The sequence below is a fragment of the Elgaria multicarinata genome, chromosome 17 (genome assembly GCF_023053635.1).
Source record: "Elgaria multicarinata webbii isolate HBS135686 ecotype San Diego chromosome 17, rElgMul1.1.pri, whole genome shotgun sequence".
Classification (NCBI taxonomy): domain Eukaryota; kingdom Metazoa; phylum Chordata; class Lepidosauria; order Squamata; family Anguidae; genus Elgaria; species Elgaria multicarinata.
Window position 1 is genome coordinate 29,622,885 of NC_086187.1, and position 27,949 is coordinate 29,650,833.

General features: G+C 45.7%; 1 protein-coding gene across 2 annotated transcripts; it reads left to right on the forward strand.

Moving 5' to 3' along the window:
- Window positions 1-80: 80 nt before the first annotated feature.
- Window positions 81-27,818, forward strand: ZC3H7A (zinc finger CCCH-type containing 7A). Of its 2 annotated transcripts, XM_063143560.1 has the most exons (23): window positions 81-242; window positions 3,431-3,534; window positions 6,323-6,362; window positions 6,970-7,167; window positions 8,942-9,100; window positions 9,500-9,580; window positions 9,664-9,702; window positions 10,108-10,141; window positions 11,109-11,386; window positions 12,681-12,888; window positions 13,353-13,417; window positions 13,776-13,974; window positions 15,295-15,456; window positions 16,346-16,542; window positions 17,698-17,795; window positions 18,797-18,978; window positions 19,661-19,737; window positions 21,556-21,689; window positions 22,736-22,841; window positions 23,494-23,602; window positions 24,607-24,740; window positions 25,683-25,846; window positions 26,872-27,818. In XM_063143560.1, exons 2-23 carry the CDS (start codon window positions 3,467-3,469, stop codon window positions 27,059-27,061), a joined length of 2,922 nt encoding a protein of 973 aa, XP_062999630.1. In that variant the 5' UTR covers window positions 81-242; window positions 3,431-3,466; the 3' UTR covers window positions 27,062-27,818. The 2 variants fall into 2 exon arrangements, with proteins under 2 accessions (XP_062999630.1, XP_062999631.1); XM_063143561.1 differs by lacking the exon at window positions 9,664-9,702.
- The last annotated feature ends 131 nt before the right edge of the window (window positions 27,819-27,949 follow it).

The window sequence follows — 27,949 nt, forward strand, 5'->3', positions numbered from 1 at the left end:
TGAGGAGGCTTCTCCATTGTGGCGCCGCTAGACGGCCTCCGAGCGGCAGGGGAGCTGCGGCTAGAGGAGCCAGAGGCCTGGCCCGGAAAGGGACACAAACCGGAAGGAAGCGGAGGGAGGCAGAGAGCACCAGAGCGAAGAGGGGCCTGCCTCGTCGCGACGCGCCTCGACCGCGCTGCCATCTCCTCCTCTTCCCTTTTCTCCTCAGCAGAAGCGACGCGGCCTCCGGCCAGAGGGAGCAGGTGAGGCCGGGCCCCGCCCCACCGGAGGCAGCCAGGTCCTCCGCCCCAGACGGGCCTGGGCGGTCACGGAGCGCCTGTTGCGGGGCAGCCTCCGCCGCCTGCCGTTCGAGGAAGAGGACCGGCGGGCGCAAGGCGGGTTCCGGGGCGGCTGATGAGAAAACCTGCAGCTACAGAAAGAGTGGAGGGAGGGCTTGAACTCCTCGACCCCAGCAGTAAAACAAGTCCAAGAGCCTTGTGTTGCTCTGAAGGCGGCCTCGATGAATTGGGGCAGAAGCTTTCGGTTGTCAGATCTGGAGGCAGAGAGGATCTGTTTGTCTTCAGACCTGGATGTCGAGGGGTAGAAAAAGTCACGTATGAGAGGCCTGTGACTCTCCTGCACAAAGCTCAAAGCATACAAGATAAGGACAGCGTTTCCCCAACCTGGTTGTCTTCCATGTGTTTGGATTTCAGTTCCCATCAGACCCAGCCTGCATGGCCCCATGGTCAGGGGTGCTGGAAGTTGTAGTCCCAAACATCTGGAGGGCACCAGGTTGGAGAAGCCTGAGATAAGAACAACCGAAACTCTTGTGGTGCACCTTGGAGACTGACAGGGCCGGTGTCCACTTCGTCAGGCATGTTCTTTATAGGTATAGAAGTTGGCTCTAGAACACGACACCTTCTGTCGTAAAAAGTCTGCCAGTCTTTAAGTTATCACATTACTTTTATTTCACTTTATTAACACTTTCAGTAAATAAAAGTAGACCAGTGTGTTCCACCTTTTCTGGATTAATGACAAAAGCATGTTGAGTTACAGGAAGCAATACTGAAATTGAAATATATTAGAAGTGGCTACCCTTCAAAGCAAGGCTATCAACAAATAGATTCTATACTTTGCTCATTGGGTGACTTCTTTCAGTTCATTTTTATTTTGAACATTCTCCAGTAAAACTGATTATGTGCGGAGGTAGACCTGTGATTTCCCCAATTTTTTCCTGGTTCAGAAATATCTTTGTAAACCACTCAGGGAGCTTTAACTATTGGGTGGTATAGAAATAGAAGAAATAAAATGAAAGTGGGTGGCTTATGTAGTAGCATCTTTCAATACCTTGAGGTAGGCTCATTATCTGGAACACTCTAGTAAGCTTTGAAATCATTGTACTGGTGTGTGTGTGTGTGTGAAATCCTGCATGCGTCAGCTGGCTTATTTTGCCTTTTGGGGTGGTGGTCCTTTCAGGTGAATGTAGTCACCTGAAAATCATGATTGTCTGATAATTTGCATGAAAAGCTTGGATTATGGTGTTGTTCACATCTGTCCAGTAATGGTTTCAATTTCATGCTGCTATAGTTGGAACTGATTTGTTTCTAGCTAAAGCAATGAAGAATTTTGTGGCATTTAACAGTTAACAAGCATATTGCGCTATTACTTTTTGTTTGTGAGCCTGAGCATGAAGTGGTTTTTAGCTGCTGTTTACCTAACTCATTAAATTCTTAGTTTACATCTTGGAAGTGTGAGAGGTTAAGAGAAGATGGCTGGAAAGACTGACATTTTGGATAGTTAACCTTCACTCTCTGTTGACCCCAATATATAGCTTCAGAGGGGTAAAATATGCTTTGTCCTTGTTCCTCTCTGACACTAATTTGGTAACAACTAATTGCCAATATATCAAAACTTTCTCCTGGATTAAACATAGTTTCTTTCTCTTGATTGTTGGCCAGTGTATGCAGTATTTCTCCAAGGGCCTTTAGCTACACTTTACATTAAATGCATTGCTTGCTGTGATGCCTCCTGGTACAGCAAACTGGCATAGTAAAAAACAAACTCTCATTGGTGCCGATGGAAGTTCTTTTACTATTGCTATTTCCTGTGCTTGAGATGTGTATGATTTTTGGAGGCTTGTCAAAGGGAAGGGTTAACTCTCTTCCCTGCATGCTGTGGTTCTAATCCAGATTGGACTCCACTTCATGGGTTTAAGGCCATGAATCTTCTTTCATTCATATGAATAAGAAGTGACTCTTCTCAATGTGCACCTGGTTCCTGTCATTCTCTGATTTTTTTAAAAAATGCGTCTTATGCTGCTTTATTTTGTGATTTCTGGCTTTGTAGTTCTGGATGTGGCGTGTCTTAAGAGTTGCAAGGCACATTGCAAACACAAGAGTTCCATACAGGGGCTTCTAGCCGTCAGTGTGGCCGTGGATTTGGTCTTTGCTGCTGCCTTGTTTATTTTCATGAAGAATGGAATTCCAGTGCACCTCCAGGAATTCTTGTGATGTTTGCAGAAGAGTAGGTACAGGGTTTCTGGGAGTTGAATCCTTGTTAATGTAATCAGTTGAAACTGATGTCTCTATAAAAGTCTCTCCCATTCTGTAGAAGTGGGAATTCATTTGGAACCGATGCAGGGCTATTTGTATTGTTAGCCAGCTCTAACCCTTAGCTTGAAGTCAGAATCATTACGCTGACCAGAGATGTATAATTGCAGATGTTTTCAACAGCTTGATTTTTAATTTTATTTTAAAGAAACCCTGAGTTAATTTGTATCTGGTAATTTAATACATGGCTGTGGTGTTCTTTGTTACATATAAATCCTTTTTAAAACTTCCTTTAGCCTGTGAAACAGGCACATTTTCCCCTGCTTTTCCATATTTTGCTGTCTAGAAAGTGAAGGCACAGGCTGCATTTGAACATAACATTAAACTATAATTTAGAGTTACAAGAACTAGCCTAGCCTCTTCACCAGCTCATGCTCTCCCCCCATCCCACATCTCCTCTAATGCAGCTGCAAGGAGGAGATTGCAAATTTCCACTTGTTTTAAAATAACCACAGTTTAGTGTGTTGTATGACGTCTAAACTGTGGATAATCTTAACTATGGCTAGTGTAAGCAAGCTAGGTTCATAAACTATGATTTGAAGTTCACTTCTTTCCATTAAGCATAGTCAAGAGTAACCACAGTCTGTCCAGGTTCAGATAACAAGGCAAATTGCAGTTCATGAAAAACAAAAGCGAAAGCTGAGCTCCTCATAGTTTCACAGGTGGGAGCAGGGGAGCACTCAAGTCCAGGGAAAGACTTGGCTCATTCCTGTCACACTGAACTGTGGTTTAGCATTACATCTGAACCAACTCATAGCCTGTCCTTTTCATAGATAACATTGTTCTTCTCTTTTATAAATTGCTTCTAATTGCTTGTCTACTGACTCTTACTTCTATTTCAGAAACTGCATACTGAAGAAGTGGGTGTTCATGATAACATGTCCAATGTTTCTGTGGATAGAAGCACCAGACTGCAGGAGATTAAGAAAGGGTTGCAGTTTATACAGTAAGGCTCTTGGTGACTGGACACTTGTGTGTGAGGGGTTTTTGCTGGCAGATAGAGCTGGTTTAAAACATGATGTTATACTGTTGTGTGTCTAAAGGATTAGCCAGCTTTGTCTTTCAAAATAAACATAGGTCCACAGTAATGCTCCAGTCTGATTCTTTGAGGATAATGCTATTTAGGCTGCAATCCTATGCACACTTATTGTGGAGTAGGCCCCACTGAACAAACCAGTGTAGGATGGCACAGTCTTTGCTTGTCCAGGCTCAACAATGCCCTCTAGGCTTTATCTTGTTTCAGTTACCTTTTCATTCTGAAAAAAATGTGTTTCTGTGAAGAGCAAAATACAAGGTGGGTGTAAAGAAATAGAAATATTGAGGCACAAAGAGAGTTCCCTCTGCAATTGCAGGAGAGTCTTCCTTGCAGGGGTCCTGGTCCAGTGCAGTTCCTGCTGGCAGCAGCATTAAAGGCCCTGGCCCATTGCTGGGTAGCTTCTTTGCTTGAGAGACATGGTTGCTTAGTCTCCTCTGGAGCTGACCCAACAAACAGCCTGTGACATGCATAGGCTTGCATTGTTAGTGTGGTTTAAATGTTGCATTCAAACAAATTCAAAACATTACTTGGAAGATATTTTTATTGAAATGTTTTAAAGTATTTTAAGACTTCCCTTACATTATTTAGACATTAATCCAAAATGAAGCTATGAAAAATTGTTATCATACTAATTTTGCATGCCTGATGAGCTGTGCCCATAAATACAGGTGCTTTTTAGGAATAATCACCTGAAAAGAGTGAGTAACAATTTTGATTTTAGATTTGACAGGTGTTGCATCCATTCCAGTTTCCCAATTTGAGTTGAAATATATTCATTCAGTTACTATTCAGTTACAATGCATTCTAAAACTGGGAAATAAATATAGCAGTGGACATTTTTTCATAAAACCTTTCCCACCTCACACTGCTATAAGCATCTGGTTGGAATAGCCCTGAAATGGAGGTGATTGAACGACCATCTTGTCACAAGCAGGTGAATTATTCCATGATGGGCCATGCTGTTTGCTGCTGTACGTGAAGGAAGATCATGTCCTTGGACAACAGGCTGCCATATAGGCTGTGCTGGTGTCCTCCCTCCAACACCCCAGTATGGTCTGCAGGCTTTGGTTAGATTGCAGTGACTGCTGTCTTTTAATAAAACAGGAAGTTTGCAGTCTGTGGCCTAGTTTACACATACTGCTAACCCATGGTATGGTTTGTTGAATTCTGGGTTATCTTGATGTTTGAACACAACTGCACTAACAAACTATGGTTTATTGACCATAGACAACCCAGAAAGAGAACCCAGAGTTTGTTCTTGGGTTGCAAACTCTGGGTTTTATAAACCATGGGTTATAGTTTATTTATTTATTTATTACATCTATATACCGCCCCAAGCTGAAGCTCTCTGGGCAGTTTACAAAAGTTACGCGAACCCAGAACAGTGGGTTATTTTGCTGGCTGCAGAGTTGGTGGCAAGAGTAGTATAAACCCACGCCATTTTACTGCAAAGGCATTTGGGGTGCAGGGAAAGGAGGAGGGAAACAAACAATCCAGTGACTGAGAAACAAACCATGAGTAGAACAGAAGAAGAGCCCTGAGGCTGGATCAGACTGAGGGTCCATCTAGTCTAACACTCACAGTGGCCAACAAGCTGTTGACCAGGAACCCACAAGAAGGACACAGGTGCAACAGCACCCAACTGCCCATGTTCCCCAACAACTGATGTATATAGGTTTATTGCCTCGCATACTGGAGATAGCACATAGCCATCAGGACTAGTAGCCATTGATAGCATGGTTTGTTCAGTTGTTGCCAGACAAACCTTTGGTGGGTTAAATAAACCATGGGTTCACGTTAAGTGGTTGAAAAAACAAGTCTAGCAATATGAAGGCACAAATAATACTTGAAAGGTTCAGTAAATGAATGGTAAGGATAAAAATTGAGAGTTCAGATCTTGGGATTTGACAACTCAGTCCTACATATTGGCTTCTTTTAGCCTCTCCCCCTTAAACTATTTTAGAATATGCTTTTTTTAACATGAAATGCTTAACATGTACCTAGTGTATTTCGAATGCCCGATTTACATTTTCTTAGTAGTTCTTTCAACAGCTCTGCAAGGCAGGCTGCTATTTTTGTAGGTGAACACTGCTGTCAAGAGATAGTGTCTCACTTTAGGCCACTGAAGGAGCACATGGCTGAGGTGAGATTTGCAAGGAGTATTTCCTGGCGCATAGCTCATGCTCTTAGCCGCTATGTATTCACCAGGCTGAATAAATTCTGTGGAGTTTTTGAGTTACATAGAACTCTCCAGACTGAAGTGTCTAAGGCAGATACTGCATTTAAAAAGGTGCATCTTTAACAGAGGCTGCTGGGGCCCTGGAGACTGTCAAGCACTTATGTGATTTGAATTCCAGGGAATTCCAGAGGTCTTGTGATGTTAGGCTGCTGCATCCAGAAAAAGCAACAGCCCAGAGTTTTCTGTTCTGACCTGTCAGAGGCCAATAATACATTAAGACTTAAGGTTTCAGGGGCTAGAACCCATTCTGTCAGTTTGCAGGGAGCTGGTTTGAGAGAGGGCTTGGGTTGCACAGAGGCTTCTGGAGGCAAAGCCGTCTCATTACCTTTGAGACTGTAAAAGGCATTTTTGTCCTTCTAGTCCCATCCACATCTTGCAAGTCTCTTGGATGTATATCTTTTTTGAACAAGGTCTGAGTAAGATCTGACTCTCTTGTCTTTTTGATCCCCCCCCTCCCAGGTCTACTCTACCCTACCCGGGGACTCAAGAGCAATATGAGGTAACAACACCCTTTATGAACTTCTCTTCCAGAGGCATAGGGGGCTCTGCAGTAGGCAGGGACATCTAGTTCCTTGGGTCTTGTATTCTTAAGTTATTTGGTCCTGTAAGCAAGCACTCTCTGTTGAGGCTTGGCGATGGCTAGCCAGTACTGAGACAGTAAGAGGGAACATGGTTCCCACTGGATGAGAGGTAGCTCCTCTCTGTGTGTTACACTTGTCTGGCTCCCTGTGAGAGCTGTAATCCAGAACAGTCTGGTGAAAAGAGCAAAGTACCTCTTGCTGAGAGGCAGAAAGGCAGTCGGCAGTATGTTGGGCCAGGGTGGGTGTATTGCTCTTCCTGCCCCCAGAGCTGCATGTTGCCTTGGCCAAGCCTGCGGCAGAGACAAGGAGTCCGAGCAAGTTCTGCTGCTCTTCTCATTTACTGCTTCTGTGGTGTCATCGTTTCTAAGGACTTCTGTAGTGGTTCTATCAGAAAGAGCCAGTTAACAGCTGGCCCCCAGTTGGCGGTGTGTACAGCGAGGCAGGTGGGCATTTTTAGACTATGACCGATGTATTTTGTATGTACGAGTCTGCTTGTAAGCACTTAACCAAGAATTTGTGTTCCAGATATTCATCTGGGAGCTTGTTAAAAATCTGTTTAATGAGGGGAATGATGCGTACCGAGAAAGTGATTGGGAAGGATCGCTGAACCACTATTCGGAAGCTTTAAACATAGCTGATTATGCCAGTTCTGAAGGAATCCACATTTCTGATGAAATACTAGAGAAACTGCACGTTAATCGGATAGCTTGTTATTCAAAGAAGGTATGTGCTTCGTTAAGGTGGGGTGGGGGGAGACTTCCAAGGCTTGATCAAGAGCTGGATTTCCACTCTGAGAAGGTAGGGACGGCAGGAGGGCTCCTGACGGAGCAGCCTGCCAGCCAGTTGTGCTCATTCCTTCATTTATTACAATTCTATACCTCCCCGTAGCCTCTGGGCGGTTCACAAAAATTAAAACCCATTATACAGAGTACAAAAAGAATGGCATTTACATAAAACCCTGTAAACAGATAATACAGAGACAACCTATATCTAAAAACAATCCATCAAACGGTCAGCCAAAGTTGATCCAAGACCCAGTTTAAAACTCCTTGTGTGGCGCCATACATTCTGTGTTGGCACAGATGCTTCTTTTGCCTCTAGTTAGAAATTGAGGGATGGTGGCACTTCTGGAGGGGCTGGATTTGGCTCGGGGCTTTTAGTTGCCAAACATTGCCTTCATGAATGGAAAAGATACGGCACGCAGAGCATTGGCATTTTAATGCACGCTCCAGAATTGGCCTAAGTTGGTAATGGGAGTGCAGGTTGGTGATCAGATGGGGATTTGAAATGCTCGTTGCACTCTGTCCCTTTTCTGATGGCCTTGAGCAAAACGGGGCACTAGATGTGCAAAGCTTGGCCCAGAAAAGGCATCTGAGAGACTCCTTGTTTAAAAGGCGCAATGCCAAATTACAAGCAACAACCCAGCCTCTGCAGACTTACAGGCCAAGATAGATGTTACAAAAGGGCTGGGGCTGGGTGGGGGCAGAATGCAGATTTGAGTACCACCTTCTTCATAAAGGTGCAGGGATGTTATAATGGCCGCGGAGGGGAGGCGGCATTGAGAGGCGAAGCTAAGTGGCAGGCTCTGCTGTCCCGCCTCTCCTGCTGAGATACAGCTTGAAGGTTTAAATGAGTAGGTTAGGGTGCAGATATGCTAATCTAAGACCCTACAGAGGAACGTAGATTTGATCCTGAGGAGAGCGGTCAGATCCTTGCTTCTTCTGCTAAGTGTTGGAGAGTGATAGCTCCAGGTTTCCCATTAATAAATAACAGTAGATTTCTATGTTTATGGGATCATGTGAGCTTGCAAAGGTTCAGAATGGCTCAGTTCAGGAAACACGTTAGTCAATGGTGGTTTTAGGATTCCAAGGTGGAGTTTTTACACCACTGTTGAGAAATGTATTGTTGGCGAAAAAAACTTCTCGCAGCGGTGGAGCTTTATTGGAAAACAGTCCATGCAGAATATTCACACTGCGCAGAGGACAGTTCCTCGACCACCACTCTGTGGAGTTTTCCGATGCGTTGAGTTGCGTTTTCCTATTGGCTACACAGTTCTCTAGCAAGAATGGCGAAAGGAGCAAGTGCCACTCTAGGAGAGCCGCTGGGATCTCCCCCACAGCAGTGGCTGATGGGATACCATCGGGAGGACCAGGGGAGGAGAGAGGGCAGAGGAACTGTCAATCAAATGTCAAGTTGACTTTTACTCAACTCAACGGTAGCACACATTCACACGATGGTGGAGTTAGAATACATTGTGTGGGCAGTCCCCCCTAAAAACTCAACCGTTGGGTGGAGTTCTCGCACTGCATTGACCAACGTGTTGTCTGAACTGAGCTGTTGTCTGTTGTCCCGTCCCTAGTCGGCCACATGTTCGCCCTCCCCATCTGGAAGTTAGTCTGCAGTATGTGAAGTGTTCTTTGCCGCCATTGCCTTTCTCCTGCCCTAGAATCCAGCAATGAAATGTTTGAGATGTTTGTTTGTTTGTTTGTTGGTACAGGGATTGCATGATAGAGTTCTAGAAGATTGTGGGATAGTTTTAAACCTGAATGAAAACAATTTTAGAGCTCTCTACCGGAAGTCCAAAGCCTTAAAAGAACTGGGAAGATACAAGGAGGCGTACGACGCTGTCGCTAAATGTTCCCTCGCAGTGCCGCAAGTAAGCAGATCAGGGTGGCAAATTAGGGTTGTTCAGTCCTCTTCACCTATGTGTACTGTGGGAATAATGCGCAGGAGAATATTTTTTGCTGAGTGTTGTCGTATTAAGAAATAGTGTTATATTGTTCATATATCCACCGTTGAGGTCATGTGGTAGGCGTGTTGGATAATCCGTTCTACACGTGATGTGCTGCATCATGTGCAAGTTGTGAGCTACCACTTGGCACATGCACCCAACCCTTCTACCCCTGCAGCATCCTCTGACAGCTTGGGTCTGTGGGCCGCATCCTGAGACAACGCTAGGGGTAACAGAGTATTTATGTGTTATGCTGTGGTGTGGAAATCCTGAGAACTTGATTCACAGAAGTCCCTTAGATCAGGTTGCCTTTTTTTAATATAGGATGAAAGTGTGATAAAATTAACTCAAGAACTTGCACAGAAACTTGGATTAAAAATAAGGAAAGCCTACGTCAGGGCAAAAGTAAGTAGAAGTACTTTTATACATTGCTTTTGGAAGCTCTCTTCTATATTCTATATTATTTATGATGATATGTTTAATTGCAGCCTCCCCCAAACTCTGTTTCTGCAGAAGTATCAAGTAAGGTAAGGTTTTGTGTCACTTGTGTGTGAACTGAATTCTTTTGATGGAGTTTGTTTTCCTGTCAGTAAAGTGAAGCTGTGACTCATAGTACAAGATAAGATGTAGTCTTGGAAGTATTTGGGTGCTACAAGGTTTTATTTGGTTTAAACATTTAGAATAATGTGGCTTTGTTGGTTTTTAATAGTCCATGTGCAGGTCTTGCTAGGGAATTGTAAGCCAGGATTCTTACATAATAATTGAGGCTACAAAATAACATGAGAATTGTTGGGTTTGAATTTCTGTAATGTTTGGCCTGGGCTTCCAATGTTTATTAAACCTTTTAATGGCATCCATCTTGAATGAAAAATGTCTGCCTGAGGCATTTGCTGTGCAAACTTCCTGGTGACAGATATTTTGCTTGCTTGCAGAGTTCAAATACTTCTATAGAAGATATTGAATCAGGTGAGGCTTCCTGGAATTAATGGGGCAAGTTATGAAAAACAGCTATTCCACTATTTTTCATTGTCAGATTAATTTTTATGTAGGTCGCCTTAAGAGTGTCTGCATTCTCACCTGCTTTTCCATCCTCCCGTGGATTTCCATGTGTTCCCACTGTGAGAGGGAATCCATTTGTCCCTGCCCAGACGATAGGTGTCGCTGACGTTCGCTTCCATGTGGGCAGCAGCAGCTTGCTTGTGTTCATGAGGAGTGTCTGAGAGAGGCTTGGCTTGGCCTCCTCAAGAACACGCCTGGTAAAGCGGGAGGCCGCTGGGCCTGGGTGTTCCCTGTCAGTGCTCCCCGCATTGTTCAGCATGTGCTGCTTTGAGTGTCCGAGTTTTTCTCTAAACACTTGCTGCCCAACTTTTCTGTGAAACCAGCTACCTGATCCACATCTGGTGGGCCTCGCCTCCTTTCTGGTGGTGGTGGTGGGGAGAGCGTAAATGTGTGCCCTTCCTGGGCATTCTGTAATGGCAGCAGGCTGGCCTTGGGAATAAGCAGGGCCTGGCTGCTGACAGGAGGCCTTTGATGCTTGGACCTGAATAGAATCTCAGCTGCTTGTCCTGTGATCTCATGAATGGCGCATTGTGGCCTAGGCGCTCTTGCGCCATGAGGCCAGGGCCTACCTGCTCTGGTGAAAGGTCTGTGTTCCGGTATGAAGGGACTTCTTTGTAGCTATGGAGAAAGGATTGAGAAGAATCTGGCCATGTTATGTTCTGCGTGCCTTTGATGTTTCCTGGTGACCCATTTTCTTTGAACCCTGATGATGGGTACACAGAGTGGGGAGAGGGCTGAAGGCGGGCTGGCATGGAGTCCCTGGATCACACTGTGTGACACTCGGCGGGTTTGGGGGGACGGGGGGGCTGCCCTTGGGAGATTGGCCTCAGTCTCTGAGAATCCCTTTTCTGAGACACATCAAAATCTGTTTCAGATTTTCCCAGTTGGAAGGAAAAGGTTCTTTCTCCCTCCTCCGCCCCTCCCAGTTTTGCTCCTGAGCTGACCAGTGACCTGCCTCCATTACCAATGGCATCTCTGATCACTCTTCCAATGGAGAAGAGTTCTCTCTCTGCTGCTTCCCTGGCCAATGGAGGGTCTTTCGCTAGTATACCCGATGGCTGTTTAGACTGTGGGGATGGAGATGATATTCTTGGAGATGAACTAGATGAATTACTGGATTCAGCAGTTTCTGATCCTGGTGGAAGTGTAATGGTAAGCCACCTTCCTTTTTGCTTGGTACGAAATCTGTGGGATTATCCATGGCTGGCTGTTGTGGTCCTGCCTTCCCGGTGTCTCCTGCGGCGCTTTTTGTTTCTGCCACAGTTGTTCCTCAGGAACCAGTTTTCCGTGGATGTGTAAAAAGCCGGAGGGCGCAAGGCTAGAAGTGGGTCAGTGGGTCAAGAGTTCTGCTGTAGAAATTAGTCATCCTGAGCCATTGGCCTCGCTGCGTTTTAAGGCTGCTTTATACTTGGATGCATTTGTGCTTGGAAACTTATTGCACAGAGGCGACGGATTGCAAAGAACATCAGAAGAGCCCTGAGGCTGGATCTCGTCCAGCACTCTGTTGTTGACCAGGGGCCCACGAGCAAGACACGATGCAATGACACCCTTCCGCCCATCTCCCCCAGCAACTGGTGTACCTGGGGCTTATTGCCACCTATGCAGTTCTGTTGATGCTGTTGGCCTTTATGGAATCACATTCCTACATGTTTGCAATATGAGGACCCCTCAGCTGGGAATCTTAGTCTTACCAGCATTCCATGGTCTGTACTTGGAAGGCTCCTAACATGGACTCTTGGAGCATGTCAGTTTCACCACAGAGATCCCCGGGCCGCCATGAGAGACACCCATGTTTTGGCTGATTGGCTGCAGCTCTCCAGGGGCTCAGATTTCCCACCAGCCTGGTACTTGGGACCTTTTAACTGGTGATGCCAGGGATTAGACCTGGGGGCATCTTAATTGGACCATGGGTTCTAGCGTCTGACAGTAGGAGTCTTCCTTGTGCTCTGGTCTGTCTAGTCCAGTGCTTTCTGCTCCGATTGGCTGTGTCTTGGGCAGAGAAGGCTCTTCCCTGGCACCTGCTTCTTTATCCTTTTATCTGGGGATTGAACCTGGGACCTTTTGCATGCAAAGTAGGTGTTCAGCCACGGAGTTGTGAGCCCTCCCCAGCCACATCGTCGTCAAGTTGGAGCCAGACCCATAGCAAACTCTCCAGCAGTGGCAGCTGGCAGGTGCTGATCCCACATTGAAAGCAAGCGTGTGCGTAGACCAGCTCCAAAAGTCATTCAGTTCAGAAGGCTTAAAACATCCACCACTTTGGGATATGCTGAAAAAGACCTTTTACTATTTTTGTATTTTATTGTACTTGTGATTACATCTTTATATTGTAAACTGCTTTAGTAAATGCTTTTGTTAAGTAGTCTATGAGCAAACACACACCCAGGTCACTGGAAGTGAGGAATCACTTGGTTGCATTTAGTATAAATTCTTTCCCTTCTTTTCCTAGCCAAGTACAATTGTCCGAGGAACCATCCCAACCGCTACCATCGCGCCCAGCTTACCTTTTTCTGCCCCTTTGCTTGGGACGTTGTCGGTCGGGGCTGGATTTGTTCCTGCAGCCTCTTTTTCTGAAATGTATTCCCAGCCCTTGGTTTCTGCCCTGGACAACTTTTGTTCCTCTTTAAGTACTTTCTCAATCAGTGATTCTAAAAGAGGTAAGACCAGTTGTAAAGGGAAAATCCTGATAGGTGAAGCCTGTGAATCAAAGTGTCCCTCCTCTCCATTTTAGATAAGGAGTTAAAAGGCAGTGGCTTGCAAGGAAGAGGCGGGGGACGCTGCCCCTTGACCAGTGGGGATCTTTTCTTTCTTCCCACTCCCATATGCCCAGATGGCTTCAGACTCCTGCAGCACATGTGCTCCTCTCTAGAAACAGTGCCCATCCTTATATGGGCTGAGAGGTGGGGGGATCCTCCTCACTCCCAGCAGCTGGCATGGTGGTTCGTGCATCTAATATGGTCACCCCATAGTTCACCACCCCATTGCGTCATAGTGGTTTGCAAAATCCCTGTGCCCGGGTGGTAGGGCTCCTGCAGAGATGAAGTGTTTCTTGCTCATCTTTCACTCTGCTCATATGCGAAATGTGTATCAAACTAACTCGCGGTGTTCTTAATCCCAATAGATATATCCAGTTCTATTTCTAGAGATGTCACCTCAGCATTAAACAGTAATTCTCCTCTTCGACTAGTGAGTACCTGTGCAAATTTTCCTTTACAAATGTATTGCAGCTCTGATTCGGGTCCTCTTAAATTTTAGGTTTGTTTGTTCTCTTGTTATTAAAATGTTCCGTGGTTTTGGTTTGAAACATAATCTCAAGATACATTTTGAAATGGGCCAGGACCCAAGTTCACTTGGCCTTGAAGGCTGCTGGATGGCCCTGGGTCAGCCACTGTCTCTCAGTCTGACCTGCCTTGCAGGATTGTTGTGAGGATAAAGTGAGGCAGGGGGCAGCCACATACACTGTCCTGATCTCCTTGGAGGAAGGGCAGGACGAAATTGCAGTGAGCAGTGCTAATGAGGTGACCAGCTCCTCTTCTTCCCTCAGATGAATGGGCCTGCGAGTTTGTTTGGGTCCGAGAACTACATTGGCATTTCCAGCCCAGCTCGAAATGACTATTCTGGCACGTTTGGCAGTGGGCCTGCTAATCTGCCTGTGTCAACGGCATCTTTTGTAGTTGCCAGAAACCCTCTGGAAGGCACCCATGAGCTAAGGCAGGCCTGCCAGTCGTGCTTTATCAAAAAGGGTAAGGAGCCGAGGGAGCGCGGCAGGGAAATTGGGGGATGTAACTTGGGAGGTGGAAGCTAAATGGCAGCAGCCCCTAGCAGTGTTCCAGATGCACCCCCCTGCCTCTCTCCAACAGAAGAGGGATCAACATAATTGGCAGGTGGAAAAGGTGCCGCAGTCACAGTTCCTGCTGCCTTTCTTTGTTTTAGCTTGTGCTTTTATGGCTCATTTGGTTCACAAAAGCATCCTTAAAGGACAGGCTGAGTGGGCAAGAGAATGTCACCACTCTGTCCCTTGGAGATGCTGAAAAAAGTCACCTTCTTTGCTGCAATTTACTTTGGTCATGGTGAATTAAATTATATTTATTATATTGTTATTTTTCGTCTTCCATATAAATAATCTAACTTTGGTTTAAATGAATTAAGCCAATCCATGTCAATCTTATAACCAGTTTGGAAAAGGCAGTCGCCCAAACCTCTGTAATCTGCTCTTGGTGCCTAAGGACTCTGCCCCCTCCCCTCCTCCTCCTGTGAACCACTGGTGTGTTTGTCTTTGCGTGTACAATAAGCATCTTATAAACAATAAAGCTTGATTTCAGTGTCAGGGAGTTCCACTTGGCTGCAAGTTCTGAGATCAGCTTCTAAAGACTGACCCCACCAGATATATTCCTGGAACATCTTCTGATTGTTCCACCTAGCTAATACTATTTTAGACCATCACGTCTGATATAACTCCAGGGTGTATTGCATACCGTTTTGGGGGTTGATGGAAGCTTGAAAGTTGCTTTCCATTAAAATCACCTGGTTGAGGCAACCAGGAAAGGAGGGAGAGAATTGCACAGCTCAAGGGAAGGAGGGAGTATAGAAGCCCGAGTCTCCCTGGCTGCTCCTTCCTATAGCACCGGATCATGGTGTGGCGTTATATTGGGAGATTTTCCATATTCTCAGTGTGCTATGGACAATTGGAAAAATCAGTATTGGAGTATTGCAAAATTTATCGTTGAACATGAGATCTTAAACTGGTAGCTGCAGAACTGATTCTCCCTTAGGAAACTGACAACTACACAAGACTTGAGTTTCCTCTCTGGTCAAAATAACAATTCTGCTTTAGGATGCAGTCCAGCCTAGGCTGTGGAAACCTCTGCTGCAGGAACCCTGTTGAAATGAACAGGGGGCTGTGCAAAAAGCACAGCTGTTCAATTAGTTCTTCAGGTGTATGAATGTGGATTAAAGGCTGAGGTTGGACACTTGCCTATTTGTCGTAAGAATACAGTTCTACGGTTGATGGCAGACGGGGGAAGATAAAGCCAGCTTTTTGACCTCCTCCCGATTTTTTACAGATCCAAAATTACTGGATTATACTTACCATCCCAATCTAGAGCATATGTGTAAGAAGGATACCCTAATAGGTAGAATAAAGAACTCTGAAGATAAATCATGGAAAAAAATAAGGCCGAGGCCAACAAAAACGCAGTATGTGGGGCCATATTATATATGTAAAGGTAAGGATTTTCACTCTGGAATGTACGCATTCCTGTTCATGCTTTGCTAGCCCATGATTTCCTCAAGACTCAGGCTGGGTAGTGCTGTTTCCTTCTTCATTCTTGCAACTACCCCTGTGGAACGGTGGGCTAGTCCCATTTCTCAGGTGGGGACTGTGGGGAGAGCTAGCAGGCTGTCCGCAGGCATTCTGATTGGGCACATGCCTTGGGTTAATCTCTCAGGAGAGCTGACATGCTTTTGAGCTTGTTTATGTCTGTGATCGGGGTGGTGGCGGGAAGTTAGGAGCAGCATCCAGCCACTTGGCGAGAACTTTACCCCCACTCCTGAAATTGATAAAAACTGGGCAGGCGCGGGGCCCTTGGGCAGGCCAAGAAATGCAGGAACCCATTTCCCCTCCTTGTCACCGTCGTCCGGTGGTGGCGTCGCGAGGGCAAGGCTTGCGGGGACTCGGCGCTCCTTCGAGAGCAGGGCCACGGGCATCTCCTGCCACTCCGCCCCCTGGTTCCCTCTGAGCTTAGCTGCCACCCTCACAGGAGGTGGAGAGCTACGCATCCCCCAGCAGCAGGGTATCCCCTTTCCGTAATGCCAGGGGCTTTGGGGCGGCCTGGGAGCCTGGCTGGGCCCTTAAGAGCCCTTCGCTTTAGAAAAGGCCGGTGCCTGGCAGAGATGGAAACTGCTGGAGAGGTTTGACCGTTTGGGCAGTATAGAAATGTGATAAATCAGTAGAGTGGGTTTGTTGGTAGGGATCAGCGCCATCGCCTCCGTATCACATTCACCCCTGCTGCCTAGCGGCCACGGAAACAAAGGCTGCGCAGCTGGGAGCAAGAGGGCAGCGAAAGGGGCCGGGGCGTTTCCCCACTCACTTCCGGATGTCCTCCTGCATTCCAGATGTTGCTGCTGGAGAGGAGTGTCGATATTCTGGCCACTGTACCTTTGCCTATTGCCAAGAGGAGATCGATGTGTGGACTTTGGAGCGGAAAGGGGCATTCAGTCGCGAAGCGCTCTTTGAAGGCAACGGAGAGATCAGCTTGACGGTGTCCCGACTGCTTCAAGAGCATCACGGACTGTTCATGTTTCTTTGTGAGGTGTTTATCTCAAACTCTCTTTGTGAAGCAGAACAAGAGCAGAATGCAGTAGAGAAATTGAGAGCAGCTGCTTGAGCAGTCCTGCCTGGTGAACTTCCTGAAATAATTAGATTGCTGGTTGGGGATGACATCCTGGCTTAGACCGCACGGCCTCTCTTTCATTAGGTAGAATTTCTCATGAGGATTGATACACTGTGGTGCTGTGTATCCCTCTCTCCAAGCAGCTCCTGCCCCTGGCTCCAGGCCACCTGGGACGGCGCCAACGTCTCTTAACGGTCCTGCTCAGGCCTTGTAAGGGGGGAGGAGGAGGAGGAGGAGGAGGGGGGGGGCGTGACATGGCCAGAGGCCCCCTGCTGCTGTGCCGTAGAGTGATAGTGGGCTGCCAGTCCCAACACTGAGTATTTTATAGCTGTCTAGTGGGGAGGGGGAGGGGGAACAGGACATGTGCACCTTTCCAGGGTTACTGTTTTCCCCTGAGAGGCTTGAGCTGTCCATTTTCCTCTCCATTTTGTTTTTGCTTTGTTTTCAACTGACACACAAACGTTCTGTGTCTTAGCTGATCCCAGCCATAGACGTCACTGGTAAGACCCTGTGGACAAGCTGCCAGATGTCTGGATTGTGTGTATACCCTTTTAGAATCATAGAATAGTAGCGTTGGAAGGGGCCTAAAAGGCTATCGAGTGCAACCTCCTACCATCATCCTTGTGCCATCCACGTTCTGACAGGCAGCTTTTGTTTTGAAAGTTGCTTTCAATTTACAAATCTACTTCTACATAGCCAGGAGAGTCCGCCAAGTATGTAGAAGCCTCCTACCACGTTTTAAGAGCTCCTGTTTCAAACTGAGAGGCACTCAACTATCCAAGTTCGCTATTAAAGTTGGACTTGCCACAAAACACGCCGCATACTCACGTCTGAGCAGGAGTTCAGCATGCCAGCCAGCCTCCTCCGGGATGCTGTGTCGCTCCAGCAGGCTGCCTGACCCCCACCCCCACTACCCCGAGGGTGCCCCGACCTCCCCCCTCTTCCTTCTCAGTGGGCCCTTTTTCACGCCAGTCCTGTCGGTACTCACGACTTGAGCTTGCTGTTAGAGAGAGTGATAACAATATAAGAGTAGATTCTGTTCCTATTCTAAAGTGCTTTGGTTTTGTATTTCAGAAATGTTTTGAGCATAAACCCAGAATAATAAGCAAAAGGAATAAGGATAACTCATCTTCCTGTTCTCACCCTGCTATGCATGATTTTGAAGATAACAAGTATGTTCAAAAGCCTCGTCCGTCTTGGATTTTAGAGACTGTTTTGATATATAAAGTGTGTGTGTTCTAGTTCTCATTACCTAGTAAATAAATTGTGTGACTTCCTCCTTTCATAAATAGTTTGTTTTAGCTATAGCAGCAAGACAGATGTCAAGATGTATAAATGAGCCTTTTAAACATTCTGTGAAATGGCCAATGAGTCACATGGGTCTATTCAGTAGCCGTTATTGGCCTGCTGCATTTCCTTATGTAGGAATATCACAACATGGGCGCTGTTTAAAACCTCTGTTCGTGTGTGTCAAATTTGATTGTTTTCCTAGCTGTTTAATTCTGTTCAGTTTCACATGTGCCGACTAACTATGGGTTGCTTAACGCATCATTAGTTGTGACCACACGGTAGTGAGTGGGTACATTGAGTCCTGCGGGTCTGTCGCTTTCCTAAACAACTCAGAGCCACCAAACCATGAGTTAACTCTGGATTATTTAACCCCTAAACAACACAGAGTTCAATAGCTATATTGTAGAACTGGAGTAGTGCAGTGGCTAAAATTGAGCTACAAATCAGGAAGTCCTCAGCTGGAATATTTCTCCTTCCAAAAACTCACCAGGTGGCCTTGGGCGAGCAATTATCTGCTCAGTCTCCACTGCCCTCTCCCCCATCTCTGCAATAGACAAATGTTCTATTGGTTGCTTTAAAGAAAGTGGTGTGTGTGTGTGTGTGTGTGAAGTACTTTAAAACAGATTAATGTGTAAATGTTTAAAATATTTAGTTTAAAACTGATTATGTGAAATTCAGTTTGGATAAGGTGATAAGTTTGAAAGAACAGTTTTGGAATAAGACAACAGAATGCTGACAGTAATCTGCTATTTTAAAGGGGATATGTAAAGCTGTTTCTACTGATTGGGGCTTGTAGTCATTTTTTGTTTAAATGCAAATGTTTGAAGCAACTTTTCAAAATCTTCCTTTGACTCACATTTGATCTTTTAAATGAAACAAATAGGTGCCTTGTCCACATTTTGCGAGAAACGACAGTGAAGTATTCCAAGATTCGACCTTTTCATCCTCAGTGTCAGCTGGATCTGTGCCGGCATGAAGTTCGCTACGGCTGTTCACGGGATGATGAGTGTTTCTATGCTCACAGTCTTGTAGAGCTCCAAGTATGGATGATGCAGAATAAGACCGGTAAGATCTAATGCAAGACCAGGTGAAGCTGTACTACAAAAACGCCTCGATGCATTTTTGGGCAGGGAGTACATTTTTCCCTCTCAGAATGGTCCCAGGCTTTCTTAAACTCTGGAGCCCTAGGGCGGGGGCTTCGTGCTCAGACACCTATGTGCTGTGAAATATGTCGTGTTTTCATGACAGCGAAAATGGTAATCTGCATCCCTGAAGGGTGCTCTCCTGTGCATGTTTAGAGAGAGGAAAAAGTGCTACAACTCCCAGTATGCTCCAGTCAGCATGGCTTACTGGGGAACACTGGGAGTTGTGGCACCCTTTTCTCTCTATAAACATGTATAGGATTGTGCCGTAATTGTATGTTTGGGAAACACAATTGCTCTTTAACAAGAGCAAAACTTTGCACTGTGTTTTAGTGGTTTTCCTTTTGGTGTTTGTGGGCTGCAATCCTATGTACCTGGGAACACGCCTCTTTGGAAAGAGTGGGATTTACTTCTGAGTAAATATGCATAGGATTGTTCTGTGCATCTAGTTTGGCAAGTTCTTTATACTTAGACATGTTTTATTTTTAATTTTTATATCCACTATTGAAATGATCATGAAACCACAGTCTTGGAGGGCAAATTCGTGCTTGTGCAAAGGTTAGCAACATCACAATTGCCTAAGATGCATGTCTCCCTCACCACAGGTATTTCTCATGAGGCTATTGTTCAAGAATCAAAAAAATATTGGCAGAATATGGAGTCTAATGCACATGGAGCACAGGTACTTTCCTCAGATGGCCTCACGAAGCACCTGGTGCACTGGCGCGCAAAGGAACGGGAGAGATGGCTGCTCAGGGTTCAAGTTCCTGCTTTGCACGCAGAAGCCCTCGGGCCCCGCTGCTGGCCCCGCTGACCCTTTACAAAAGGCACCAGGAGAGCTCGTGCCACTGGGAGTAGGCAGCCGATCCTCTCGCCCAATATTTGGCAGGTTCCTTGGCAAAACGATGGACTAGGAGTTGCGTTGCCCCAAAAGCCATCAATCCCCAGAGTCCTTCAGCAGAGGGAAAGAGGATGGTTTCTAAGATGACCTGAGGCACCAAGGACTGACTGCTGCTGCCCTTTGTGCAGCTCACATTACCCATGAAACACCGCTTTGGGGCTGCGGAACTTCTTCCCTACTGTTGATCAAAAAGCACTGGAGTTCTGAGTCCATGCTCTTCCACATACATCTGTTAGGCCTCTACTAGGAGGCCACAGGTGAACAGGCACACTGTTGATGGAGAGATACAGGCAGGTAATCTATGGCGGAATCCTTGTTTGGGCCTTAAGACATACACACCCCTTCTAAGCTTGCAAGATTTCCATGTCTTGTGCAAAGATGGGTGGTGTTTCAAGGAGAAAATAGAAATGTAGCTCTTTGGAAGCATTTCATTTTGACCTTCAAGCTTGCAACTCCCTATGTGTCAGCAGGTTCATTTTTAAATGGATGCTTTCAGTGGCTTCTTCGATAATCAGTGGGGTTTATTACATGTTAGCAGTTGGTGTCTATGCTGCATTGCCAGCCACATTCGAAGCTCCCTTAGTTTCAGGAGTGACTAGCAATGCATCATGGGAACCCAGAAGGGTTCTGAGCTTTCAAACTGAGCTGTATTTTGGAGCCTCATTGTAGAATTATTCACATTTTGAGGTAAGAAGGAATTTACATCAGCAACTTTAAAGGAAGTGATCACAGCACATCTCCCATTGAGATTCAAATACATTACTTAACAGATGGCCTAGTCGGATGACACAGTGTGGCTTGTTTTGGGTTATTTAATCCATGGTGAGTCATGGTGCCCACGGGCACCACTTTGCAAATCCGACCCCGGCATTGTCATGGTCATGTGAGCCCAGTGTGTGCTATGCGAGGGTTATATAAATGCGAGTGTGTGTGTGATGCTGGATTTGCACGACACTACAAGGCCCAAGCAGGGATTGGATATGATATGCAAAACTGCACGTCCACGTGCCACAGCTTCACCAGAAGTAAAATAACCGATGGTGGACTGCTGTGTCGTGCAAATGTGTGGATGGTATTATACTGCTATCTTTTTATTTTCATAAAATATTTCTATGCTGCTCTTTTATTTAAAAAAATTAAAGCAGCTGATAAACGGACAGTAACAATGTATTGAAAAAACAGCAAGCAGAGTGATTAAAAGAACTAAAATAAATTTAAAAAAATTTGAAATATTATAGCAGGATAAACAATAAAACTAGTAAAGCAGCAAAAATAAATAAATAAAAAATCAACTGCCGAAAGCCTCACAGAGTGAAAACATCTTAAAGACTTGTTGCTGAAGTGATAAGAGCGTCCGTGTCGCCTGGTGGGTGGGCATTCCATACGTGGGTGTCCCACTGAGAAAGCCATTTTGCCAGTGCCGCCCACCTGATCTCATCTCTCCTGGTGACGGGATCTGGAAAATAATCTCTGAAGCAGAACTTAAGTTTCTGGCAGGTTCATATGAGAGAAGAGGTCTACTTTCTTCATGGTTATTTATGGTCTGTGGAGCTATTTTTGCAAACCTAAACTGTCTTGTCTTTTGTTTTATCATTTAAGATTCTTAGCAACCAAGTAAAACATGGATTTCTGAATATGAAAATGAAGTTTGTCTGTGCTCAGTGCTGGAGACATGGCCAAGTGAGCGAGCCGGACAGAAACAAGAAGTACTGCAGTGCAAAAGCCAGGCACCCGTAAGTCACGTGGCTTCTCTTCTGCCACTCAAAGATGCTGTGTCCGGACGCGTGCTGGAATGCCCCTGGCTCTTTGCCTGCCAGGGTTGCGAACGATGCCCTGTGGGGCTTCAGGCAATGTTTTTATTTGTTACAAATCTTGACAGTAATACCCTTCTAGCCAGATGGGAGTCTTCCAGACTCGTGTAACTAACACCAAAGCGCTGCTCTGTTTGCCTTCTGGTCCTTTAGTGACAATAAATGCAGCCGTGACATTTGAAAAGCCATTGGTTCAAATGGCATACAATTTGCCCAGCTCCTCTCTAGGACACCAGTGTGTTTCAAGTACCTTTCTTTGCCAGGGATCAGTGGTTTCCTGTTATGGTGGTGCCCTTCCTCTCCACCCTAACTAAATTGGTGTTTCACTGTTTTTGTGGCTGCTTCATGACAAAATGTGGGTTAGCAGCTCTGGAGCATAGGAGGCTGCCTTATGGCAGACCAGACGACTTGGCATACAGGCTAATTGCCTTGTGTTGTCTACAACTCTGATGGGCGATGGCAAGAGCATTTCCCTGCGACCTGACCCTTTCTTAATCTGGGGGTGCTGAGGCTTGAACCTGGGAACTTCTGCATGTAAAAGCAGGGCTTGTCCACTCAGCTATGGTCCCTCCGCTATCCTTCAAAGTGGTTCTTCAAACAAACCTCATATAGAAGCGGAGTGTTAATGGTGTAAGGCCTGCCAGTGGCTTTTTTCTCTCCCTGGCCCCCTCCTCAGCATTGCATCACATCTTCTGTGTTTTCTCTACAGCCGTGAGCTTAGAAATGTCCTTTAGCATCTTAATGCAGACTCTGTTTTTGCCTGTCAAAAAGTGCCTTGAGCTGGTTTGCGTCCCTTGGCACGTTGTGAGCTATTCCAACCCTCCTGGGTTGTGCAATGCTTGATGAAAACAAGGCATGTATTATAGGAATTGCTTGGGTCTGTATTGATGTGAGGTTCCTTCTGATGCAGCCGTGATGTGCAGCCATGTTGAAACAGTTATTTCTTTGAGTGGCGCTGTCCTTTTCAGGTGGACCAAGGATCGCCGGGTGATGCTGGTAATGTCAAATGAGCGCAAGAAGTGGAATACAATTCGCCCACTTCCGGCAAAGAAGCAAGTGCCTTTGCAATTTGATGTGAGCATATCTTTAAAATCAAGATTTGCTTTTGTGTTGGTGTTCCCAAATTGGTTTTAGCATTAACTTTATTTAGGACAGGCGACATAGCAGTGAATTTGTTTTTTCCCAAGCTTATGGGAAGATTTGATGTTCCAATTTTATTTTAAATGCTTTACAACTGTGAGCATTAAAAAAATGGCTGCGCTTGGAGGTGTGTACAAATAATTTGCCATCTAGAGGAATGGAGATTGTTACATTGGCACCTGCACCCTGTCTTTCCTCCAAGGGACTGAGGCTAAGGTCCAAGGTGCCAGGAGTGAGATTGGTGAGGTGAATGGTTGTCCCCCAGCCATCCCAGTGAGCAGTGGACCCCAGGCCTCCCAAAAGCGCTAGCCCCTGCATCATGCTGGCTGTCATTCACATGGGCTGGCAGAATGCAGCCATGACTACAAGTCCAGTTAGGCGGCCACCAGACGTTGCGCTCATCCTCTAAAATCAGTGGATGGGCTGGGCTCCATCCACCAAACCCAAGCGCCATGTCTCCCCCTCCAGGCACCCAGATCATCTTGTACAACTTGTGCCACTGGTGTAAGAGAGAGTTAGCCTTCAAGTACTCCCTTGTATAGAATGCTGCTTACCTGAACTTGAGCCTCTTTCTCTTCCTATCTAGTTGTGCAATCATATTGCATCGGGCAAGAAATGTCAGTATGTCGGGAACTGCTCCTTTGCTCACAGTCATGAAGAACGAGAAATGTGGACTTACATGAAGGAGAACAGCAGTAAGTATGCTAAAAGGGTGCATAAAAACACGCTGTGAAATCTGTTGGCATTCTGACCTCTTTCCCCTCCTGTCCATCTGTACTTTATAGAGTACTTTTCAGGCATGCTTAAAGCAGTCTTAAAATCAACCCCTAATTCAGTGCCAAGGAAAACCATTTTCATGCCCTGATTTAGGTGGTTCTTAAAACATGGCATTGTGGACTTGGAACAGGTTATTGGATCAAAAGAACAGAGAATAAAAGGACATGCCCTCGAGAGAGGTGATTTGCTGATTCATCTGAGTGGGACTGCACTAAGGTTCTGCTTAGTGATGACATCCTGCGATCTCGGTGTGGATCCTTCTCCTTCTCTGGTCTCCAGCCTTTGATACAGCCAGGCACACTTGTATACCAATGAGGGCTAGAATCTTTTTTTTAAGGGTAGAGAAAGCTGCGATTCTCAAGTTCTTGTTGCAGTTACTCATTGCATAAACTCAAAGCATTGTCATAGAGATTCCATGCTCTGTGTTTGTGTGTGTTTGTCTAAGCAAGTAGCAGAGTCATTGAAGTCCTGCACAGATGGCACTGCTTGAATCCCAAACACCAGGTCTTTGCTGTATCTTAAAACATTTACAGAAAGTCATTTTTGCATTGGTTTAGTTCACTTGGACATAGAATTGAAATCTTCTGTGCATGAATGGGCCACTCTCTGCCTAACAGAACTCCCGCGTAAGCCATGTTTGAGGATAGCAAAACGGGGTGGGATAGCATAGGGCAGCTGGCAGGCTGCAGCGGTCGCCGGCACCTTTCATTCAAAGAACAACGTACCATGCATTCCCCATTCCTTTCTCCTCCAGGTTTTGAGTCCCCCATGTTGCCTTGACGACGAGTGATAATGTATGTTTGCATGCCTGGACCTCGTTCCTTTAGTGATATCACTATGTATTTATAAGTTTATATTTGCCTGTTCCACTCACTCATATCTTAATTGCTGCAAACTTATTTGAATTTTTGTTCTCGTTTAGTTCAAGACATGGAGCAGTTGTATGAAATGTGGCTGAAGAGCCAAAAGCCCGAAAAGGGGGAGGAGCCGGCTGCTCAAGCCAACAAAGAAAACGGGAAGCAAATTCACATGCCAACAGATTATGCTGAAGTTACAGTAAGTTGTTGTCTCGGCCTCTGGCATCTTTCTCTGTGCCAGTCGAGTGTTGCAGCGGGTCTTGGTCCCAGAAAACAGAAGCAACCGGTCAGACACAAGTGAGCTTTTCCTGATCAGGGCAGGGGTCTCAAATGGCGGAGGCCAACATTCTGAGATGAGGGTGCCGCCAAGGCAGTCCAGGCCCTGCTCCTGCTCCGCCATGAGTGGGCGTCGTGCCAAGAGCACAGCTCTGCCATTATCTGGGTCCTTTCGTGAATTTCTGTGCGAGGCCTGCTGATAATGGGCCGTGCTCTGGATTTTCTTAGCCCCGTCATGCTTCGCCTCTAACTTCTGTTATTCTATTGAGCTTAGTTAATTGACCCAGCATAGTCCATTGACCCTTTTGACTTCTGCACTCTTTTGTTTCCATTTTTTAAAGGGACTCCAGCCAAATAATACACTTTCACTACCAGCATTGTTGTTGCTGAAATGTGCACTCCTTGATCATGCTCCTGTTAGCAGCAGCTCAGAGGCATGGGGAGAGTTCCCACTGAAGGCTGTGGGAGGGTCTTCAGTTTTGAACAATAAGCTGGTGACATTGCTGGTGATTTCCGACCATTGGCCTCTTGCATGTTTGATTTGGTGTTGAGAAGTCATCCCCGTCCCATTACAGGTGCTTGTGCCAAGTTCAAGCGTGTGTCGCCATGCTTGTTCAGATAATACACTCCTCCCACCCCCCGCCCTTTCCATCAGTACCACCTTGACTGGGGCTAGCAGAGAACAGAACTAAGAAGCGCTCAATGGGACAATCCCTGTTCCTTTGCTGCCGCCATCATCACCTCACTTCCAAACTTCCATGAGTCAGGCTGAGGGAGAGGTCTGCATAAATTATTCAAATTAACCAGATTTGCATACTGCATGTCCTTTTGGAATGGCTAATTGATGGTTGTGTGTGTGAACCAGGTGGACTTCCATTGCTGGATGTGTGGGAAGAACTGCAACAGCGAGAAGCAATGGCAAGGCCACATCTCCTCAGAAAAGCATAAAGAGAAAGTATTCCATACAGAGGATGACCAAAACCGCTGGCAGCATCGTTTCCCAACGGGCTGTTTCAGCCTTTGTGATAGGTAGGTATTCTTTTGACACCTCTATCTGCATATCTGGCCAGTTTCAAGTTGAGATTCCTGTAGCTCAGAGGTGGGCAACTTGCGGCCCTCCAGATGTCTTGCCCTTCAGGCTTAGCCAGCCTAGTCCATGGTGAGGTGGCTCAAGTTCCCTGCCTCTGCTGCAGATCCAGCTTCCACTTTTCAGCACAGTAGGTGAATGACAGGTAATTCCTTTCATGGCACACTGTCTTAACTGCTTCCTCACAGAAGATGAGCCTTGAGGGGTCCCATTATTTCTAATGACTATATCTTGTACCTCGTGTGTGTGTGGGTGTTCTTCCCCCTCTATTGTTGCAATTCGCATGTGGCTGAACATGTGTCAGTGGCCCCTGTTGGACACTGCTTGTGGAGGTGAGCAACACCACCTCCTCCTCCAGCTTTGCATCTTGTGTCCTTTAAGAAGTCAGTATTGTGCTTTAGTGCTTCAGAAGCGGAGCACATCCCCTTTGCTACTGGGGGACGTGCTCCGTCACTTGTTTGGTTATGGCTTTTCTAAAGGTTATGGCCTTTAGAAAAACCATAACCTAACAAGTCCTTCCCTTTTCCCTGCATAAGGGTCAGTTTGTGTGCTACTAGCAGTACCACCCCCGCCTTTATTACTTTGCTAGTATCTAGGCTGCCTGGTTTTGCACTGTCCCTTTTCAGCAGTGCAGCAGAAGAGACGTTTTATGCATAGCGGTAAGCGGAGTTTCTCAGCAGTCGAGAGCCATTGAACACACGCCCATCCATCCCTTTCAGTTACATCTTTGGGCAGGGCTAGCCCAAACTTGCAGTGGGGTAAAGCAGGCTGCACCAGGTTACAGCATTTACAACGGTAGAAATGGATATTTGAAAATGCTGAGACTTCTTAAAGTGTTGGCCCTAGCATTTGGGGTGGGGTTAGGGTGGGCGGAGAACTGCAGTTGCTTCAGGAAGCAAAGGAATTTAGGCCAGCACTGTGTTTGTAGGGTATGTTACTCACTACCGCTTTGCTTTGCTTTAAATAGATATATGGCTGGTACTTGTGTTGAGGGAAACAACTGTAAATTTGCACATGGACCTGCTGAGCTCCGTGAATGGGAGGAACGGAGACACGTTCTAAGAATGAAGTTCAGCAAAGCCAGGAAAGATCACTTGATTGCTCCAAATGATAATGACTTTGGAAAATATAGTTTTTTGTTTAAAGATTTAAACTAACGCTATAACAATGCATTTGTGTTGCCAGATGGAAGCATAAAATCAGAATTTGACAATAATCAAAAGCATGTGACAGAAGCTGCAGATTTTCTGCTTTTATTGGCCTGTATTGTTCCTCCTGAAGAACCAAATGTAGTAGATGTGTAGGGGGGAGGGGAGTTGGCAGGTCTGTCTGTGCTCTCATGAAACAGAATGGTGGAGTAGTAATAAAAACTCAAGCCTGAAGTCTTAACGTGCTTATTCACCTTCTGTTGGACAGAAGAACGTTGGAAAATAACCGGAGGGTGGGGGTGGGGGCTTGTGATGCCTAGGAAGCCCCTAACGTCGGTCCTTCAGCTGAAAACTTTTAAAGGTAAGCTTCTTCAAACAGAGGTCTCGGGCTCGGAAGAAAATGATGGATGAAATTCTTCAGATGTTTTAATGGAGAGGATTTGTTTAAAACAAGTTTGCTATTTATCTCTATGTAGGTTGCTTAATAAAAGGATTTTCTTATTAAAAAGATTTTAAGCAAAATAACCATTTAACCACAATATATGTTGAATGGGGTATTTTTCTCTATTTGTATGTTTCAATATAACTTACTGAAAAGGATCTTGAAAGAGAGACATGTATTACTTTTTTTTGAAAATCAAGTAGTTAAAAATTCTGTTTCTTGGTCTTTGCTGTTTAAATGACGATTTGAAAGATTCCACTTGTATGTCAGTATTGTGTATTGTATGGACCAATATTGCCTGTAATAAAGATAACTTTACATAAATACTTTTCCTAAACATATCTTCAGGCTCCTGGAGCATCACTAATATAGGCTCTAGAGCAAAATCTATAAGGTTGGGCATTCCAAAGCAAGAGACACTTTCTTGAGGGGGAGCCTCACTGTGTGCAGAACTG

Excerpts from the sequence above, each read along its gene's own strand:
- ZC3H7A (XM_063143560.1), top strand. The coding sequence starts at position 3,467 with ATGTCCAATGTTTCTGTGGATAGAAGCACCAGACTGCAGGAGATTAAG. Across the intron at positions 17,796-18,796 it reads CATGATTTTGAAGATAACAA|GTGCCTTGTCCACATTTTGC; the intron begins GTATGTTCAAAA and ends TGAAACAAATAG. Across the intron at positions 22,842-23,493 it reads AAGTGCCTTTGCAATTTGAT|TTGTGCAATCATATTGCATC; the intron begins GTGAGCATATCT and ends CTTCCTATCTAG.